A 20025-nucleotide genomic window follows, 5' to 3' on the forward strand; every position below is an offset into this window, starting at 1 on the left:
TCAACACGGTTTACCTAATTTTACCTTCCTGCACGATACCATGAGATTTAGTCAAAAGTACTCAGTTTTAGGTAGTTTTTTGGTGGAGTGTATGGAACGATACGAGCAACCATGGTTTGAATTACACTGAGGAAAAATAACTATTGAAATCAATAAGAATCGCTTATGACTTTGCGCCACAAGTATCCCATATGAAAATTATAAGTTTGTCTTATGGTTTAACGAGGAAAATGACCATCGAATCACATACGGATTTCATAAGATATACTTGGGGCATTCTTAGGACCTTTATACGAATATGATTATATTAATCATCGTATTAAAATATAAATAAAAGAGAATTATTATGAGATTCGTGTATGTCATATATGCATCTGATTGGAAAAATAAATAAGAAAACGTTTTTTATTCATTTCTGCACATGTATTTTTGAAATTAGATGAAGATCAATATAATTACACTCAAATTTAGAAGTCTCAAGTTAGAAAAATCACCTGTTAGGAAGCTAGATGTTTCCAGGTGGACTCGGAACTGAACTGGTCAAACACCTACGGTTAAAACTTCTGCTATTTCACTACATTGAAGAGATGCTGCAAAAAAAAAAACATAAATAATTGAAGCAGTAATCATTAAACTAAAAATAACTTACATTAATTTGCTACTAATTGGAAGCAGAGCACTAGACTAAAACTAACTCCAACAACGTTGTCACTTGTTTGGACTTATGGCATTTTCACAATAACATTTTTATAATAATGTTAAGACACGTGTATGAATTCTATAATGTGAACTTATGAAATTCATATACATGCATAAGGTAATGCATAAGCGTGTAATGGAATCAAAATTGCACAGGTTCATAAGTCGAGACTTATGAAATTCTTAAGTACTTTTTCCTCGGTGTATGATAGATGACGCCAACGTTCTATTGAGTTCTTGTCGGCCGGTCTCACGAACACTAATGCGGTTTATTGGTTGAAAACAATCCAATTTGCTTTTGCCGTCTTTGTTTATTTTCCACCAGCTAGTGATATAGTATTTGTGCCATATGAAAAATAAAACAACCCGCAGAATAAGTTCTTTTAACTTAATTTTAGGTGGTTTTGAGTCTTGTGTCGCTTTCGCACTTACTAGTGTTGTCAAAAACAAAGAGAGAGATTCGACTCAGTCGAGGTCTTCCATGGAATAAGGTACTTTTGAGTTCTATCCTATATTTTTTTTAGTTGTTTGAGGTATACTCATAATTAGGTAAATTCAACTTAACTTTAGGCATATTTAACTCAAGGTTGAGTCAAAAAAACCGGTCAATGGGTTGTGGTTTTTGCCGTGGTTAAAGGGAAACTACCTTCAACACGGTTTACCTAATTTTACCTTATTCCACGATACCCCGAGATTGAGTCAAAAGAGCTCAACTTTTGGTAGTTTTTCGTATCTATGTAGAAAAGTCTATTCCGTCCAAGACGGATAAAGGTGTGCATTTTTTTTCTATGTGTGATTGGGGTTGTCGTTTTTCTTCGATGAAGCCGATAAAACAAGAAGATATGAAGAAGAAAAATATTAATAAATAACGTAGTGGGCTTTTCTGTTGATATAAGTTCTGTTTGGGCCCGGCCATAATAATTTTTAATCAGTAGTTTCGAGATAAAAAGTGTCCCTAAGGGATGATCCATAAATGACGTAGCATTTTTTGAGTGATTTTTAACACCCCCCTCACCCATCGTAGCATTTCGTCACAAACCTCTAAATACCTCCCCCTGGTAATTACGTAGCTTGACGGTAACTCTGCCCCCCCTTTTCCCCGTAAATTTTTTAAAAATTCTATTCTATTCCCCTTTAAAAAAGCTACGTAGCATGACATGACCCCCTACCCCCCCTGTCGTCACACATCATCACAAAATACAAAACTCCCCCTTCCCCCATATCATGCTACGTCATTTATGGATGATCCCTAAGTGTTCGAATCGGAAGATCCGCGGTGAAGCTCCTCTAATAAAAATTATACACAAACTTCAACCCATATAGTCCAACGATTCCACATATTGTATGGATGATACCCTGAACAGGTCGTTAGGCTCTTGGATTACTAGATGTTTATTAGGGTCGGCCTTTTCTTTCTTTTCATCGTGCACTATGAATCAGCATGCTCGTCTGGATGTTTAAGTTTACTTTAAGAGGCCCGGGCGGCCATGCTTAATTCTACAAGAATAAAACTAATACGCTTAAAAATGCCAAATGTTTCCACCTTTCTTTCTCTTCATCTTGTATTCCGTCCACTGATCATCTTTTCAACTGTATTTACTTTTCGAAAAATCTGTGTAAAGCAGTATCGAATCAATTGAGCCGCCTAGCCTTTTATTGGTTTATATGTCGAAGATACTAACTCATGTCGTTGAAATTAGTCAAGAGCTGTTTACAGTAAATATCGTTGATATTGCACGACAAAGGTAGCTGTCGAATTTTCCAACAAAATATTTAGAATTAACAAAGTCACAAAATTACATTTTTTTAGGGAATGCAGTATGTTCAGGGTAGTTATGCTTGAAAAATCTATTCAGTACACCAGTAGAGAGATAAACATAGAGCCAATGAAATTGAAAAATATTGAGCGCCGCGGCTTTTTGAATCAATGATGCAACCTCACAACTGCAGTTTGAACATAGTAGGACATGCTTTGAGATTTGTTTCTAATTCAAGTTCAAACAAATCTGACGAAAATTTGCAACACTGGGTTTGTTCCAGCCCGGAGAAAATCGTTCCTGTACTCTCTTCTCTTTTTCTTCTTCTGGTAGCAAACCGGAGTAAAAAGGAGCAACTATTTGTTGCTCCTGTTTACTCCGGAGTGACTTCCGTGTACTGGAACAAACCTACTGTTTCGTACACCGTACTCTATCATGAAAGTACCCAGCACTTGGATCTGTTCGTCTTGCACACAATTTCACAAAATGTTCAGTTGGTACTCCATATTGATGCCTATTCCCAAAGAAGGCGGAAAAAGTGAAACTTAATAGTTTAATAAAATTCAATTCTATTTCCAGTTGACTTGATTAGAAAGTTTCTAAAACAGCATATTAGCATATTCGAAACGGCAATACTCCGCCAACCCAATGACATTTATTCCCAATCAAGTCCAACGGCAAGAGCTTGAACAACTGCAGCGATTTTCCTCCACATCAAGCTATCTCGCTGTCGGCCACCCCAAATGCAGCAGATTGCGCAGATTTGCCGTTGTCGCTGAAAACAGCAGTCCTGGCTGGTGCAGCATTTTAATTCTGTTTGTTTTGGAGCACCAAATTTAATTAAAGCTCGTTGTCGGGATAAACGAGCGACAGTCCCGAGCGCGCGCGGCCAGTATAGGTACAGCAGCGTGCAAAAACCGTGATGAGGTGAATATTTAATTTCTTTCCCACCGTTGATCACAGTTCGGACCAGCTGAAAGAAACCATTGTGTCCGATTCGGTTCTGTTCTCCGTTTGTTCAGTAAATCGGGTTTGTTTTATTAGATTGTTTTACTTTGTTTTAGACGGAAACCACGTGATTCGGCACTGGGAGCTATCGTCCAAGTAAAGTTTTCAATGTGTACAAGAAATTAAGCTGTCGTTTAGTAATGACATCTGCGGCTAGTAACTTGCACTAGATTGATGACGCATATGATCGACTAGCAAACTTCCCATCATTGAGATATCTGACGTTTGAAATACGCATACTGAGATCTCGCATTTCTTATACTACCGCCCATCCCTTAAGCCCAGAAGCGGTTTGCTTTCCTCCCATTTCGCCGCGTTAACGATTTGTTTTCCTCCCAATTCAAACGTCAAAACGTCACAATACCAACGCAGCTCGATAAGTCAATAGGGATACCGCATTGAAATATTTGTTTCAATTAGAATAAAAATATTTGTACTATCTGCTATGCCTAGGACAGAGAAAAATCTACGAAAAGCTGCGTGAAATCCAAAGAAATCAGTGAAATACTGAATATTCACAATAATCTACGATTCATCTCGTTTTCATAAAAATTCTGCAAAACCCTCATCCGTAACCAAGAGTTGTTAGATAAATATGTGATATTGTGATAACCTTGTGTCCAACAACCTTGTTAGCCTTGCGTGTAAACTTTCTTATAATTAAGGTGAAGATATGTGGAAGCCAGGAACGCACGCTTGTTGCTAGGCACCGACGCGCTTGTTTACATTCAGAAAAAAATGGAATTCTAAGTGAAAATTCAAAAGCACAAATAATTTTTCGGACATTTTTTCTTCGGTCATCTGCACATTGGCAGAAAATTTGAAGTTTAGTTAGTAAACGTTTAAAGTTTCGCGGGTGTTTTTTTCAGTGGTGTGTGGTTAAAATGCATTTGAAAAAGTGTTCTGAAAATCGGAAGAAGAAAAATAAGAGTGTTCCGAAAAGAAACCCCAAGTGAAGAAGGGTGATATTTTCGCACAAAATAAGAGATACAGATGGAATTCCGTCAACAACTCGGGTTGATTGTATAGGAAAATGTTCTAGCTTCCCCTAGTAGCAGTTTCGTGGTATACCGGCAAGGTTAGTGTATTGAAAAACGTATTTTTATATTTGCTCATGTCAGATACATGGTTAGGCAGGGGAAGGGGTGTGTGCGGCGTAGGAGCTATGTTGTGGCTCGCATGTATAATGTCCTTAACCATCTATGATAAAACTTGAGTGCGATGATGATTTCTGACGTATTTACGTTTGAATGCATACAGTTTTTCCGAAAAAAATGTGCTAGTTAATATGTCCGTTTTCTGTGCGCTGTGGAGTCCGTGACATTTTTTCGCCGAGTTCCCATCCAAGCGTCGTCACGAACATTTTTGAGACACATTTGCAACAGCCCTTTTTAAAAGGGATGAACGAAATTATATTTCTTGTCCACTTACCACAATGTTATTCAGTGTCAGTTTCAAGTCCGCTTTCGGTCGGGATGGAGGTGAACTGCAGTTTGCCCGCAACACATCACCGGCTTCGTACCGGTTGTGTTCTGTCCACAGAGTAGGGCCACTGTCTGGAAGTTCTGGAAAGAAGGAAGAAAACAAAAAGCGGATAATGTCTTAATCTGACTCACAACATACCGGTTGAGTTTATGTCCAAAATAATCCCTACGATATATAAGTACCGTTCAGTCACAAATTGGATCCAACAATAAAACCTCTTTCCGAACCCACCGTTTATCGTCGCAACCACCTAATCTACCGCTGAAACTTTCCCAGGAAAATAGCAACATGCAGCATGCTCAGTTCGCTCACCGAAATTCAATTTTAAATCGTAGGTAGCCACGAAATCTCATACAACTTTTCCTGTCCGACATGAATAGGAACCACAAGCGATAAAATACAGCTTGTGTAGCTGTAGCTGCTAGCCTCTTTCGTTTCCAAATGTTATATAGGACGTTCGAGTCGAGGATGATACGGTGACCCACCTCACCTGCATCTTGTTGCTGCGGTCAAAGTGTCTTCTGTGCCATGCCGCAGTAAATACCGGATATCTCGGATAGCTAGTCTTTCCAAATGTGGAAAAGAGCCCAAGTTTCGCTTATGTAACCTTTTCTTTTCGTTCTTTGTCAAGACTATGTGAAATGGAAGCATGAACCATTCCCCTTACAGTGAGTCTATGCTAGCAATTATAAATTTGTTGAATTCGGTACTGGCACTCAGAACCAGTCCGAACCATTTCGCAATCAATCCGACAACCTCGCGCTTGGAACAAAATCTGACAGCCACCAGAAATTCGTCATGATTCCAGCAGCTGGCAACACGGTGGGTAGATTCGACACACCGACTCACTTATCTTTTGGGATTTTCGATTGATTGACACCGGTGTAGTGGATTGCACTGGTTTTGCACTTTCTAGCAGAAGTGTCAATGGAACATACCCAGTTTTCTGCACTTCTGCAAGAAAGTGCAAAAACGATGCAGTTTCAGTGCACTCCACTACACCGGTGTCAATCAATCGAAAACCCCATTTGTTTGCATTTTGCCATGTTTACGTTTCATAGGTCAAATTTTCATGATGGATAGTTTTGGCAGTTGAGAAAAATAAATAAATTTTGTTTTAAACTCGGTAAGTACTATAAGATTCATGTCTCTAATTATTAGAGGCTTAAATTTATTCAAAAATAAAAAAGACGACAAAAAATGCAATAACAAACCGAAGCGATACAAAACCGGTCCTGCCGGTGCCAGCCTGTCAGAAATCTAACAGAAAAAAACCGATAACCGTAAGGCGAAATTTTCTGCCCTTATTGCATTGCTGTCGGCACTCTGACAAAGTTCTGCTAACTAGACTCCCAGAAATTTTGCCAGCCATTTTTATTTGCTACCAGATATATAGAGGGAATTCTTCCAGGCATTTTCCAACGGGATAGAGCTCTCAGAACTATCCCGCTGGGACGTGCCTGGCAAAATTCCCCCCAGATAGCCGGCAGCGAAATACAAATTCTGGCAGCATTTCTGGGGGTACGGCTGGCTGAACCGGCTCAAATGCAACAATCGTTTCTGGAAGAATCTTTCGCGTTACGGTGATTAACGATTTTTCCTGCCGGATTTTTTCCAGGCACGCTTCAGCAGAACCGGTTTCGTACCGATTCGGGTTGTATATTTATTTACTTTGTCTTTCGATTATTACGACGACACTATAACACTGCACCAATTTCCCAGTACATATCGAAAGCCGACGGCTTTACTAGAATATTATGCAAAGAGTTGACTAATAAATGTTAAAATGACCGAGTAATGAAGAGAGGAGAAAGACCCCAGAGAGAATGTCTCATTACTACTTACGTCCCAGAAATCATCTATCGCACCCGCACTACCGCTTGCCAGAAGAAAACGAACCAAAGAGCGTACACCAGTGCGCACTTCATCGACCCCCCACCACTTCTCCACCAGCCCTGTGTACTTCAGTATTTACACCGCAGTGCGCTCTTAGAGCACGCGCCTCGGTGAATTTATCTGAAGACGCCACAGAGAATTCAAAGAGGAAAGAGCGCGGCTCTCTCGCACTAAACCACTTCGTCGGCAGCGCACACTTGAAATGGGCTCAAGTCGGATTCCGATAATAAATCAGCTTTCACCAACGGAAAAGAACGTCAACGTCACGTCACCAATCTACCTGGATAAGTTGAAAACGTTTCTCGTGTCTATGTTCACACGCTCCGCACGTTAAAACGTTTTGTGCCGTTGATGCTGTGTGTGAATACTTCCATTTTATCTGCATGTGACTAATTTTGACGTTCCGTTGACGTGCTGTACCGGCGACGGAAGCCTGACATATCGTGTGAATCCTACCTTATACCGTTTATTCAGCTCCGAAAGAAAAAGCGTTCTGTTTTTTTCTGTGCGGGTATGAAACTGGTAGACCAGTGCATCATTGGAGAATGCTATCAGAGCCTGGCGTCAGTCATGGACATGGGATATAATTCAATTGAAGAACTCGAGCGGACACAAAACGCGCCAGCTGCTACGACGTCAAAACGTGAGTTGACATTTTTTTCATATGAGCTTTATACGTGTGTCGTAGTTTATTTGATGCCAAAGGGACAGGCCGAATAATACGGAAATATCATGGCGCAGACAATTACTGCTTGCAAAAAAATCAATTATTTCCGTTACTTTCAGTAATTGTACACTCGACGGAATTAGTTACGTAATTGCTAGGCATATTTCCATCAGACAGCACAAAAATATATTTTTTTCATTCGGCGCATCAGCAGAGGTTCACGTTGAAAAATCAGGCAAAATTCTGACCGAAAATTTTCAAACGGGAAATATTTTACTTTAAAAATATGCTATCGATGTCTAAATATACACGGAAAACCGATTCATCACAATTTCAACTAAAAAATTAGTTGAGTTTTTGGTTTCGTCTAGTTAATATTTGGGCGAACTAAATTTTTGTTGAAAACAATAATCCAACGTTGTTGGTTTGATGCTGTCAGTTTCAGTCTGGACACGAACGTTTCATCCTAGCACAAAACTTAAAAAGCTAAAGCACAAAACTTGAAAAGCTACATGAGCTAAAGCTTGAAACGCTTGTCTCAGCTTGTAACGCTTGTTTTAGTCCAGACACAATTGCATATGCCGTTACACTACCTTTTCAGCCAAGACACAAACGACTAGAATTCAACTAATCTCATTGTTGAATTAAACTGCTTCATCGTAAAATACAACATAGGATATTTCAAACGTTTTGTTTCACCGACCGACGGATGAAAGGTATGGAATTAAATTGTTGAAAAATTCCGTATGTCAGTAATTCACACGTAAATATAATACAGAGTTATGTTTCTCATAATGTTATCTTTTTAAAAACTGCAATCTTAAATGAGACGAAATAGCCAAAGGTATTTAAGGATTGTTGGAAATTGAATGATTTGAATTTTAGAATAAAGGTATATTTTTTTTCTATTTAGTCACAAACACTATCCAGCACTACAAAAAAACTTCATACTTATTCCACATCTAGTTTGGAATCTCAAACGATGAAAAAATAATTATCATATTGCATATTACATTGGTTAATAATTGAAATGTTATTATATAATCGACTAAATCTGAAATAGAATGATTTTGACAATTTTCGACAAAACTTTCAATTTTCAGTGCACATGTATTGAAAAAAATGTCAATAAAAATCATCCCTTTATTGAAATGTTTTTAAAGAAAAACTAGGTAAAACCAAAATGAGGTCAGTTGAATTTCTGTTTTTTGTGTACTGGTTCAGGTAGTTGCGTCCAGGATAAAACAAGCTTTCCAAGCTGAGACAACTACCTACGTGCTTAACCGTTACGCCCAGCGTGTATGAACATAGTTGCTGTCGCTACCTTGATGTATTTCAGTAAGGTGTGCATCTTAGCTACTTGCTGTCATTTCGTATGATGTGCGTCTTGAATCAAAATCAATAATAATTTTCAATAACTATTATTTGAGAATCTCTCAAAATTAAGAGAAAATTTAGTTACGTTATTCATTTTTCTGTTGAAATCAACTAATTAGGAAAACAAAAATTTGTTTTGTTATTTTCTTCTTCGAATGGCTTTCAGTGTAGGAATCGAAATAGTGAAAGATCACAATTTTGCACGAAGTGACACCTTAAAGAGATACTTGTTGTTCTTTTTTTCATTGGAAAACATGAAGAAATGCGAAACAAACTAAAATTCCACATAAGTTGCAACGGTTCCGCTTCGACACCGTTTTCAATTATTTCCACTTTGTTTTGCACCCACAAAAAATTCGGGATAAATCAGTGAACTTCAAGGAAGATTGTTATTTTTTTTTCAATTTTAGTGATGTGCTGTGTTCATTAGGGAAGTACAACAATACCTTTGTGTTTGTTTTGTGGATCTGGGCTTTCGGTAGAACCCCCCCCCCCCCCCCGTCAGAATCACTCACTACAATGATAGACGGGACGGGAAATGTCACCCACTTAAACATTTCTTAAGGCCAATTGCTGCGCGCTGTGATTCTGATTGGCACAGTGAGTGTATGGTTCAGATGTTTGGACGTACGGACTTTACTATTGCGTGGTAATGAGCGTTTATTAGTGAGCGCTTGAGACCGCGTTAATCAGATTGTAACTGTTACAGCGTTCACTAAATCGTTGAGGCATTTTTATGTTTGCGAAATCTTGGGCGTGGTTGATCGCGATTGCAAGTTCGTCTTTGTGAAGGGCTCGGACATTTGTAAGTTAACGTGTTCGATCGCGTGGTCGTGTGTATGTGACGTTGTTCTTTCGTTCAGGGTCTTTCTGCCACATGCGTCTTTTTATTTTTTTCAGTACGGCGTACGTTCCAGGCTACAACTTCTGCCTTTAGAAGATTTGGGGGTTACTTTGCTCCAGTTCGATTACCGTTTGATCCATTTGGGCGTTGGGTAATATAAATGATTTTTGTCGATCTTAACTTGAAAGATTTCTGTTGTGATTACTATAATAAACAGGCGCATGGTTCTTGGAATACTTTTTTAGCTATCATCAGTTATATACTATATATAAATATAGCTTATGGCTTGAAAGTTTGGTACTCTTTAATTTGTTTACGACGATATGCCCAAACCTCGAAAGCGGATAATGTTTCCTATGCTTACAATGCGTCTTATAGGATATTTGTTCTGATCTCAAATTTATTGTTTAGAGTAATGAAAATGTCACCCTTAATTTTTATTAAAATTGTATCGATGACTACCGTACCTGCCTTAAAGTTACAGGGTTTAAGGCTCTACAGTAGAGCTACCTGTATCCATACACGGCCTGTTTCAATGCTTGATATTCGCAGTGCTTAAAAGCATTTGCAAAGCTTGTTTAAAGCTTATATACACGCTGAATTTTATTTATGCATCGATAGCATATTTTTCTATCTGCCTCTCGTTTCTTCTGCTGTAAATTTTATGCATTGGACATATTCGGTCTATCCACTCATTGAATGCTTATATATGCATAAAAGTGCATAAAAATCACAGCAGAAGAAAAGAGACGGGAATAGAAAGTATGCTAACTATGCATCTTTTTGTTTCTCAGTGTATATCTACAAAGCTTGTGTAAAGCTAATAAACATTTGCAAAGCTTATATAGAGCCTATAAATATCGAAAAGTTGTTAAATAGTGAGTATACCCAAGTAACCATAAACATTAAGCCATTGCACTGTATTGGCTATATATTTGAACTAAGGTTGCATTGAAACTCCATTACAGCATTAACAATGCAATGAAGGTCTATATTAGCATCAATAATGCATAACTGCACAGTCGACATATAGCATTATCGCTTGCTCTATATCCGTATATAAAGCCGATATAACGCGTACATGCTTCAAGGATCTTTAAAGCATGTAAGCTTTACAAGTGCATTTAGTGCCATTATAGAGCAAATAAAAAGCCGATATAATGCTACTGTAATGCTGTGGGTTTATTTGTTATGCAACTCTTCTTGAAGATTATATTCGGCATATTTCATTTCAATCGAACATATGCAATATAGTCTTGGGAGCAAACGCAGCGCACTTACCGTGAATCACGAGGCAAGGTACCTCAGTTTGAGACTGACTAAAGGTAATTTTCGTAAAACATTCATATTATGTGAGAACGAAAACCCATTAAGGAGATTCATTACAATGCATTAGAAGAGAGACAATTACGATTTTAAACAGAACATCTTATTTTAAATTTTTTCCTTTTTGCTCATCATACCGAAAGGAAACACAAGAAATGGTTTCAAAACCATGGCGGACAATGACATCATCCTAAAACTTTTTAATAGCATTAGTATTGCCAATATAAGGCTTTCAAAATTGACATTTGTGCGCTGGTGCTATATAATAGCATTAGTACTGCAGAAACAAGCTGTCAATCTCTGCACAGTAATTGCACTATATTTTACCTTTTCTGGCTTAATACTAGCATTATATCAGTATTTAGGGCTTCACGGCTCTTTAAGACAGCTTTATATGTGGATCTAAAGCAGATATTGGGCTACGCGTTTGTATGTTAACATGTTTTCCTGCATATCCGTCAGTGCGTATGTAACTTCGCGTGAATAAATTCGATTTTAAAACCGTGTGGCCATTCACATACTTCAGTGCACCGTTCAAATACTCGAAGAGGCTTCAACAATCAAACTACTTGATCTCATCCAAATTCCAGTAAATTTATTTACCTTTAATGACAATTGCATTTTATTAGGATTTTGCAATACTGTGCTGACCGGGAAGTGAATCGAATCGAATGCTCGAAATGAAAACCGGAAAAGTGGCGAACGATTCCTAGGAAAGAAAAAATTGCACACGAGACGATCAATTACGCACTACTCTATCATATACGCCAGTTCAGCATACGCGATAATACCGCGAACCACGAAAGTCCTACAATCTTATAGGAAGATCAAAAGTTTTAAGAAATATCTACAACCTTCTGCAAAGATGATTCATGACCGTTACGTAAACTTAAAACAGGTGCAACGAATATCTGGAAAATCTACGTATTACATACAAGCTCTACAAACTACGAAAATTAGGTGAATCCAGCGAATTCTTACAAATTACTGGTAATTTCTTCTAACCAGAGCAAACGCTCATACTCGTAGTGTTTGACAATGGTTTAACCCATGAAAACACAATTACCATGATCCGGTCGATCCAACATTAAACCACATTTTGGTGTGTTTATAGATTATTGAAAACTTTTTATGGTGCTTTGAGGGTTGCGAAATTTGGCACGGATCATATTAAATGTTTTTTCAATGAACTGTGTTGTATTTGGACCAATAAGAACTTGCTTGAACTGAAGCAACTGTCAGAGATTTCCAAAAACGTTCTGTGAAGTTCTGTAAACATAAGTTAAAATTCAACAAGATTCAACAAAGTTGTGTGAACTTTAGGAATGTTTGGTAAAAATCAAAGAAGTTCTCCGAGATAATGTTGAGTTTCGCAAGTTGAAGGTTGTTTTAAAAACATCTTCCCAAAGATTGGCAGAGCTTCTCTAAGATCCGTAAATCATCCCCTCAAATCATAGAACTTTCCTGAATTTCGAGGAATTTTCTTGTATTACTTCTCTGAGGTTCGCAGAACTTACCTAGAATTTGCACAATTTACACTATGTTTGCCACAAGTGCATATGGTCTGCCATATCAGGTACTTCGAAGCATCTTACGTTTAAAATGGTCATTCACAGGGAACTTGTTCTTAGCAAAACAAAAATGTATTCTACTGCTCTACGGGAAAATGTACTCGGTTTGGCTACCGTTCTGGCAAGAGCTGTAGTGATGCGTCGCTGTAGCGGGCTGTACGGCTTGTGCAAATGTAAATATACCGAAAAAAATGTAGTTTACCAGTACCTTTGGCATCCCTGGGCATGCGATATTCCTATCTCGGCGTCATGTAGAGCTCCGGGTGTGCATTTTGACTCCACTCTGCTGGCATTTGTTCTGATTTGGGAAGGAAGTTCTGCACCTTGCACGTTTTCAATCCGAATCGTTTCTTGGACTCTGGATGAAACTTTGCCTAACATTAAGTTTTTTGGCCAAATATCGTGCCGAAATGTTCTTTGCGCGTTATTTCCGGTTTTCGACCAGCTCTTGTCTTTATTCACTGTCATCCGTTTCTGGAACCTAGGGAGGACCTTTGAGACGGTATAATAATGTGTTCGCCACTTTTTCCCGAGACGCGAGAACCTAAGATTTTGCATGTGGGTTAAAAAAAACCTTTCCTTTCGCGAACGGTTTGTTGATGTTCTTCCATCTCGGCCGATATTTCACTGACAACTGCACACATGGCGCATGTAAACAATACACTCGAAGGAGAAATTGCCCAAAATTTGGTTAATTTCGGTCAATAATGAAAATAGATAATTATTGTCTTTACTTCTCGACAAACGTATGATTACGACTTAAAAGCCAACTGTCAAAATTTACTTTGAATGAAAATTCCGGACAGACGGTTACTTGCCGGTCACAGATGTTGGTAGTAAACAATAGAGAAAAGTTTTCTCTAACATTTAGTACTGTGAACTGTGTTTGGGCAGTAACGGTTTGTCCGCAATTTCCCTTTGAAGAGGATTATGACAATTGGCTTTTAAGCCGTAATCATATGTTTTTCGAGACTTTTATTATTAAAATTTTCAGATGTTCACTAAAATTTTGCAAAATTTTCGTGAAGAGCAAAGCTTCCAAAGTTTCTAGAAGTTCGCGAACTATCCTTGAAACACACAGAAATTTGAAAACATTACCTAAAGTTGGCAAACGTCATCAACGTTTCGACATTTTTTCCGTAATTCCTTGCCGATGCTCGCAAATTTGCTTAAGCTCACCAAACATTTCCAAAAAATGCAGCTCCTCTGAAATCCACGGAATATCCCATAAATTTATCGAATATCTTAAAATGTGTGGATCATTCCGACTTTTCTTGTGGTATCCCGTACTAAAATATGGAACACCGCTAGAAAAGTCGGAAAACTTAAAAAGAAATTTTAACCCTAGAATGTTGCACTGGGGTTCAAATGTACCCCACGCCTTCTTTAGAGCCGTGTGCAGACGAGAATTCGGCATTTACCGACTTGGGACCCTAACCATAATTCAATTTAGAGTTCCTAGTAAGAGTAGGAAAAGTTGGTATAGCCAGTTTGCGTATAGCCTTCGTGTAAGCAGGTGTCAAAGTTGGCGTGGGGTACATTTGTACCCCAGTGTTCGGTTGCCGTTAGCGTTTCGTCAGGTTTCGTGCTGTCAGTGGAAATGTAAATTCTGACAATACCAGTTTAAATACTGGTTGTTTTACCACGTAAGTAACAATTAGTATTACATAATCGTTTTTAATCATTTATTCAATCAATTTAATTTAATTTTGAAGGAAAAAAATCGTTTGCATTTTTGCTGATTTTTATTGTTTTATTGTTTATTTTTTATAGTTTTTCAAAATAATAACTCGCAAGTGTAATTTGCGCACAGTAACTGCTGTAACAGTAACGTTGCGTGTTACCAATGTATTAACGTATGCGGAATGAAATTTGGACAACGCTTCCAGCATTAAAACACAAATGCAACCCTGTGCAAGGCACCATACTAAACGTCATACTCTAGGCACACTTATTTTAAATATCCAGTGCTAATTTCGACCCGCTAGGAGATACCATGTGACCAAAATGGCAGCGAACGCCTAATCTGGCACCTAGCTATTATGCCAAAAAGAAGTTTTGGCGCATTGGAGGATTATGGCATACTTTTTGTACAAAAGGCTGATAACCCTCCAAATGTACCACAACTGCGTCCAAATGAGGATTTGTGGAACAATTTGAAGCAGAGAGTATATGCCAATAATTTTCGACATAAAACTAACAAACATGATAGTCAAAATTAAGAAAGAAATTAAGGATATGCCAACATCAATTTTTTCAACTCCTTTTCAAAAAGATCCTGCAAACTGTCATAAACCTTTTCGAATGGGCTCAAATTTTTTTCTACATTAAGTTAATAAGCTGACAAATGTTTTCATACAGAGAGAACATTCAATAAAGAGTTTTCTACAAAAAAATCGCCTTTTGGATTTTGTCCAAATTTTATTCCGCATACGTTACTGATCGGAAATATTTTTTTTTTCATTTCAATTTCCACCCCATTTCGTGGTATTTCCAAAACCGGATTTTTAAACTTTCACTCTTACAATTAATTGCACTTTTTCAAAAAAATGTTTTTATTCATTTCGTTTATTTGATAGGCACAAATGTGTTAGCTTGGCGGTGCCAAATTCTTTTGTTTTTACATTTTGGATATCCTAAAATTAGGAGATTACATTGTTGAGATATTTTTTTATGAAAGAGAAAAAGTTTAACAGCTATGTTAAGACTAGAAATAAGATTCTATATACAAGAGTCATATTTTTTTTCAAAAATATCGAGATTCCATTTCATACCATTTCTAGACCATTCATTCTACTTTTAGAATGATTTGATTTTTTTCAAATCGGTTAAAAATTCGCAAAGTTATGATAATTTTTGTGAGAAAAAGCCAAAATCGCGATTTTTTCCCTTTTTTGTTTAAACCAATTTATGTATCATTTATTCAATAAATGTTATACTTTCACTTACACAGCTGTTTTCGTAATTAAAAAACGAAGAAAATTATATATTATACATTTATTTATTTATTTATCTGCGAAAATTGCGATCAAACGCGTGGGGTACATTTGGTGCAACGTTCTAGGGCGTAAAACACAAGTGCAACGATCTAGACTTAAGAAAATTCTATAAATTGGGAATTTGTGAATATACTGCTGGCTTCAGTAGAGCTGCAAATTTTAGGAAAATTTAGCGAACCTTAAATCAAATAGGGCATATTTTATCTGAAGTTTCAAGAGCTTAGCTCAAGATAGTTAAAGCACCGACGAACCGACATGACAGAGGCATTCGAAAAGTGTCCCATACAAAATAACGATTGTTTTGAAATGAAGCGATCACTACTGTCAAACTACGACAGATCGCTCCACCATGTTTGAATTTGGGCAGGCTTCTCGTTGAGTATATTGATATTACAGAAGGTGTACAATTCCCTAAGCTGCGTATGTGGTGGTAATATGCATCAAAATAGTATTCAAAACTCATTAAAAATGCATGTATTCCACAGTGTCTCTGGTAGAACATATTTATACAAAAAAATCAGTATCGCCAAAATACTCACTAATTGAAAGCTTAGATGCTCCTCTTTCATCTGAACATAACTTTGAAATGTTCTATCGGGGGGTCTAGTACATTTTTTTCAACATTTTGATGAATTTTTAGGTAATTATTCAATTGTATCGATTTTGTTGGCTATTTTCGGCAAATTTGAGACTAAGAGAAACGAAAGCAATGAAATTGAAAGACGGATAGGTATTCTAGAGCGAATCAGTTATAAACTTAGAACGGAAAACTAGAACTAGGCAGGCTCATATGGGCATGATCGAAAGGAAATGTGAAGAATTCTTTGCCTTATGCAGAGTAGGAGTTGGGCGTTGCACCCAAGTCTACCGCATGGTCTATGGTAGAACATAACTCATCATCATGTTTTACCATTATTCAATGAGTAGCTCAAAACAGACATCTCCCTTTTAGGAGGTTAAATCAGTGAGCACACACTATCAGACGAACGGCTTGAAATGTTAAGGAAATGCTTCGAAAACACCATTTAGCCAGCCTCGCATTGGTATTAAGGGGTCTTGAAATTTGCAAAACAAATCGTTTCTTTTGTTTTATTTTTCTTCGGAATATATTTTTGCTCGGGGTTTTTTGTAACTAATGTTACAATTGGGTCATTAATCTATGTATAGTTTTCCGTCCCATTCGATAAATTTTAGGTTCAATATACATAATACAACATTATTTAAAAAAAAATGGTTGTAATACGTAAAAACGATTTTTTTGTTTTTTAAAATAAATCTTATGTAAACTTGGCAACCATACATAGGAAAACTGCGGTTGTTTACATTTGGCCTATCAAGACAACACCCAAAATGAAAAAAAAAACTATTCATTGGATGGTGTTTATTAGAAAAACTCTAGAAAGAGAACTGCGGAGACTCCATTTTGGATCGATTGGATTCGCGTTTAGCGGTCAAAAAACGAATCCAATCGAACATTGCCTATCCTTATAACATTGGACGTGTTGCCCTGCAATGCCGGGGCATACGTTGCCAAAAATGCTGTTTTTCTCTCCGCAGTTCTCTTACTAGAGTTTTTCTAGTGTTTATATCAAATAAAAATAACCCTGCGGGAAAACCGGGAAAGCATGTATTAATTATTTCCTGACAGGGCATCATTTGTCGTGAAATTCGATATGTCAGATGCTTCTGATAGTGTCAAATCCAGACGGCCAACATATTTCTTTATTTTAAATTTTAATATTATTTTCACGTTCCATGAGATGGAAAAAAACATTGCTGCAATCACGAAAATCAGCTTTATCGATGTATGTAATAAAAAAAAAGATTTTTTCCGCATTTAATGACCCAATTAAAAATTCTATCATTGTTCTATAGTTTCTTCGAACAATTTTAGCTCAATTTGATTTGTTTTAGTTTTTACTTTCCTTGAAAATTACGAATTTAAACACGATTGTCAGACTCTCCCTTTAAAAACAAAAAAGCTCTAAATTGAAGTATTAAGTAATACATAAACATAACTAATTGAATTCAAAGAACACAAATAAATCATTAACTAAGAAATTATTTACTGATACTTATTCAACAATTTTCAAAAAAGCTCTTTTTATATATCGACATATAAACGAGTAATATGTGGCCATATGTATATAATCATAGATATTTATTTTTCATATTAAAAAAGTTCTAGAACCTTAGGAAAAATAATTCAAAACTTGTCTCGTTTAAAATAGAAGCAAGTTTCCGGATAGTGAGTACTTCAGCGATATTGATTTGTTTGTAGTAATATTGTTCTGCCATAGACAAAAAAAAAATGCCGAGTAAAAATATTATTCAAATTTTAAAATTAAATCATCCCGAAGTTGGCTAAATGTCGGACATTGGAGTCTTCGGGGCTATTCATTAACGTAACAAGCCCCTCCTTCTAAAACTGAATGTCCCAAGATTCATCCCCCTTAAAGTGATATATCTTCTGAGAGCTTTTCATTGAAACGCAATTTTCAAAAATAATCATCAAAATGTTAAAAAAAAATTATTGTTCTAGACCCCCCGATAGAGCATTTCAAATTTAGTCTCAGATGAAAGAGGAGTATCTAAGCATTCAATTAGTGAATATTTCAGCGATACTGATTTTTTTGTCTAAATGTTGTTCTACCAGAGACACCGTGATTCTGTTAGTTTTTTGCTTGTAACGGATAGTTTTGTTAAATAGTACTTACATAGGATAATAAAAAGCTGGAAAAACGATCTTCAACATGCTAAAAGAAAGTTTGTCTGTTCTAGCATACCGGGAACAACGTCGATACACCTTGGTTTTTGCGTACTGTTGTGGTATCGACGAAGACTACCACGCGAACCATTATACAGAAGCCGCTAGTGTAACAACGTATTTTAATTTAAATAATAAGGACAATATCCCAGTCAAAAAGGGCAAGTTGCTGGCTAACGGGTTGCTATTTGCCAACTCGGATGCGCTCATTGCCCTTCAATTTTGCTTGCTAATAGCCCCCAACTGCTGGCAATTAGGGGGCTATTTCAAATGCAACATTTGGGTGATTTGCCGTCGTCATTTTTTAGCCGCTCTACCCGCCCTTAAATCGCCCCCAAATCGCCCAGGGAACGCGCCATCTAATCGCCTTTAATTGCCTAATATGAAAATTACAACTATTACTTATTTTCGGATTCATTATCTACTCACATAAACTTATCACTACACTAGGTAATCACCACCAAATTATAGAAAGATTCAATGGTTAAATTGGCATTGCACACCAAAACTTACCACAATCTGACTTTTATTAAGAGTTTAGGTCAGATATCTTGTTCCACTATATTTACACACGATTCCACAATTTCCCACATTCGGTGGCTAAATGAAGTGCACTAGACAAACAAAATACAAGCGAGAACACTCCAATCGTTTAAAAAAAACTATTTTAAGCTTAAGCCAAACATGAACCGCCATGTTTGAAAAACGCAAATACAGCCAAGTCCTTTTCAGCCGCCAGAAAAATTGTCTAAGTGTTGAAATTCCCTTTAATTCGCATTCGCAAATTGCATTTGTTCCTAGGTGCAATTAGCACAGGCGAGTTGAGTTAAACGTCAAACTGTTTAAATCGCCCGACCATGTTCGTCCGCATTTTTTTGACTGGGATCTGACGCATTTTTTGTTCCATGTGGCACGTTTGCCGATTTAAAGGTTTGCCGATTTTTCTTGACGATTGGTAAAATAAAGATAGCAGATCTTACCTGAAGTTTGAAGAACTTCCCCGAAATTGGAAAAAATATCCCAAAAATCGCAAAACATCCCAAAAAATCACTGAACTCCCCAGAACACATCGCTGAAATTCACAGTTACAATTAAACTGCCGACAGAATATTTTAGATGTTTATAGTGCTTATGTGTACTACACAGAACTTTCCTGAAGTTCACAGAGCTTCCCTGAAGTTCACATTATATCTTCAGTTAACATAATTTCCCTGAAGCTTTCAAAGTCTCCCTCCCTAGTGCCCAGAAATTTACTAGTTTGCTGAAATACGACAAAATTTCCCTACAGTACGACTAATTCTCCTTGTCTCTTTCGAAAATCAGAAGTCAAAATCGTTTTGGAACATTATGTTCTGAGCTAACCACGGTAAAAATCGACTTCTTGAAAGCAATATTCGGTAGAATTCAGGTGGAGCAACTTTTTCAAATTAATAGAAGCCACAATAACAACTATACTATAATTAATATTTAACTAATCGGTCACTAACTTCTCCACTTTATTTTTCAATTTAATCGTCTGTTTCGAATTTATTTGAGTGTGAACTAAAACGAAACGCAACCAACAAAACACGGATATGTATCCATGTACCTTTCTGATTATCCGGCTCGTGGACGGCTTTGTTTGATTCT

General features: G+C 37.1%; 1 protein-coding gene across 1 annotated transcript in view; it reads right to left on the minus strand.

Annotated features, from left to right (window-relative positions):
• The window catches only part of LOC131677481 (uncharacterized), a 452688-nt gene that overhangs the window by 124028 nt on the left and 308635 nt on the right, over positions 1 to 20025 (minus strand). The window contains exon 5 of the mRNA XM_058957315.1: positions 4896 to 5029. Coding sequence (XP_058813298.1) covers positions 4896 to 5029 — 134 coding nt within the window. The remainder of the gene's footprint in view (positions 1 to 4895; positions 5030 to 20025) is intronic.

Source organism: Topomyia yanbarensis, chromosome 1, assembly GCF_030247195.1.
Source record: "Topomyia yanbarensis strain Yona2022 chromosome 1, ASM3024719v1, whole genome shotgun sequence".
Classification (NCBI taxonomy): Eukaryota; Metazoa; Arthropoda; class Insecta; order Diptera; family Culicidae; genus Topomyia; species Topomyia yanbarensis.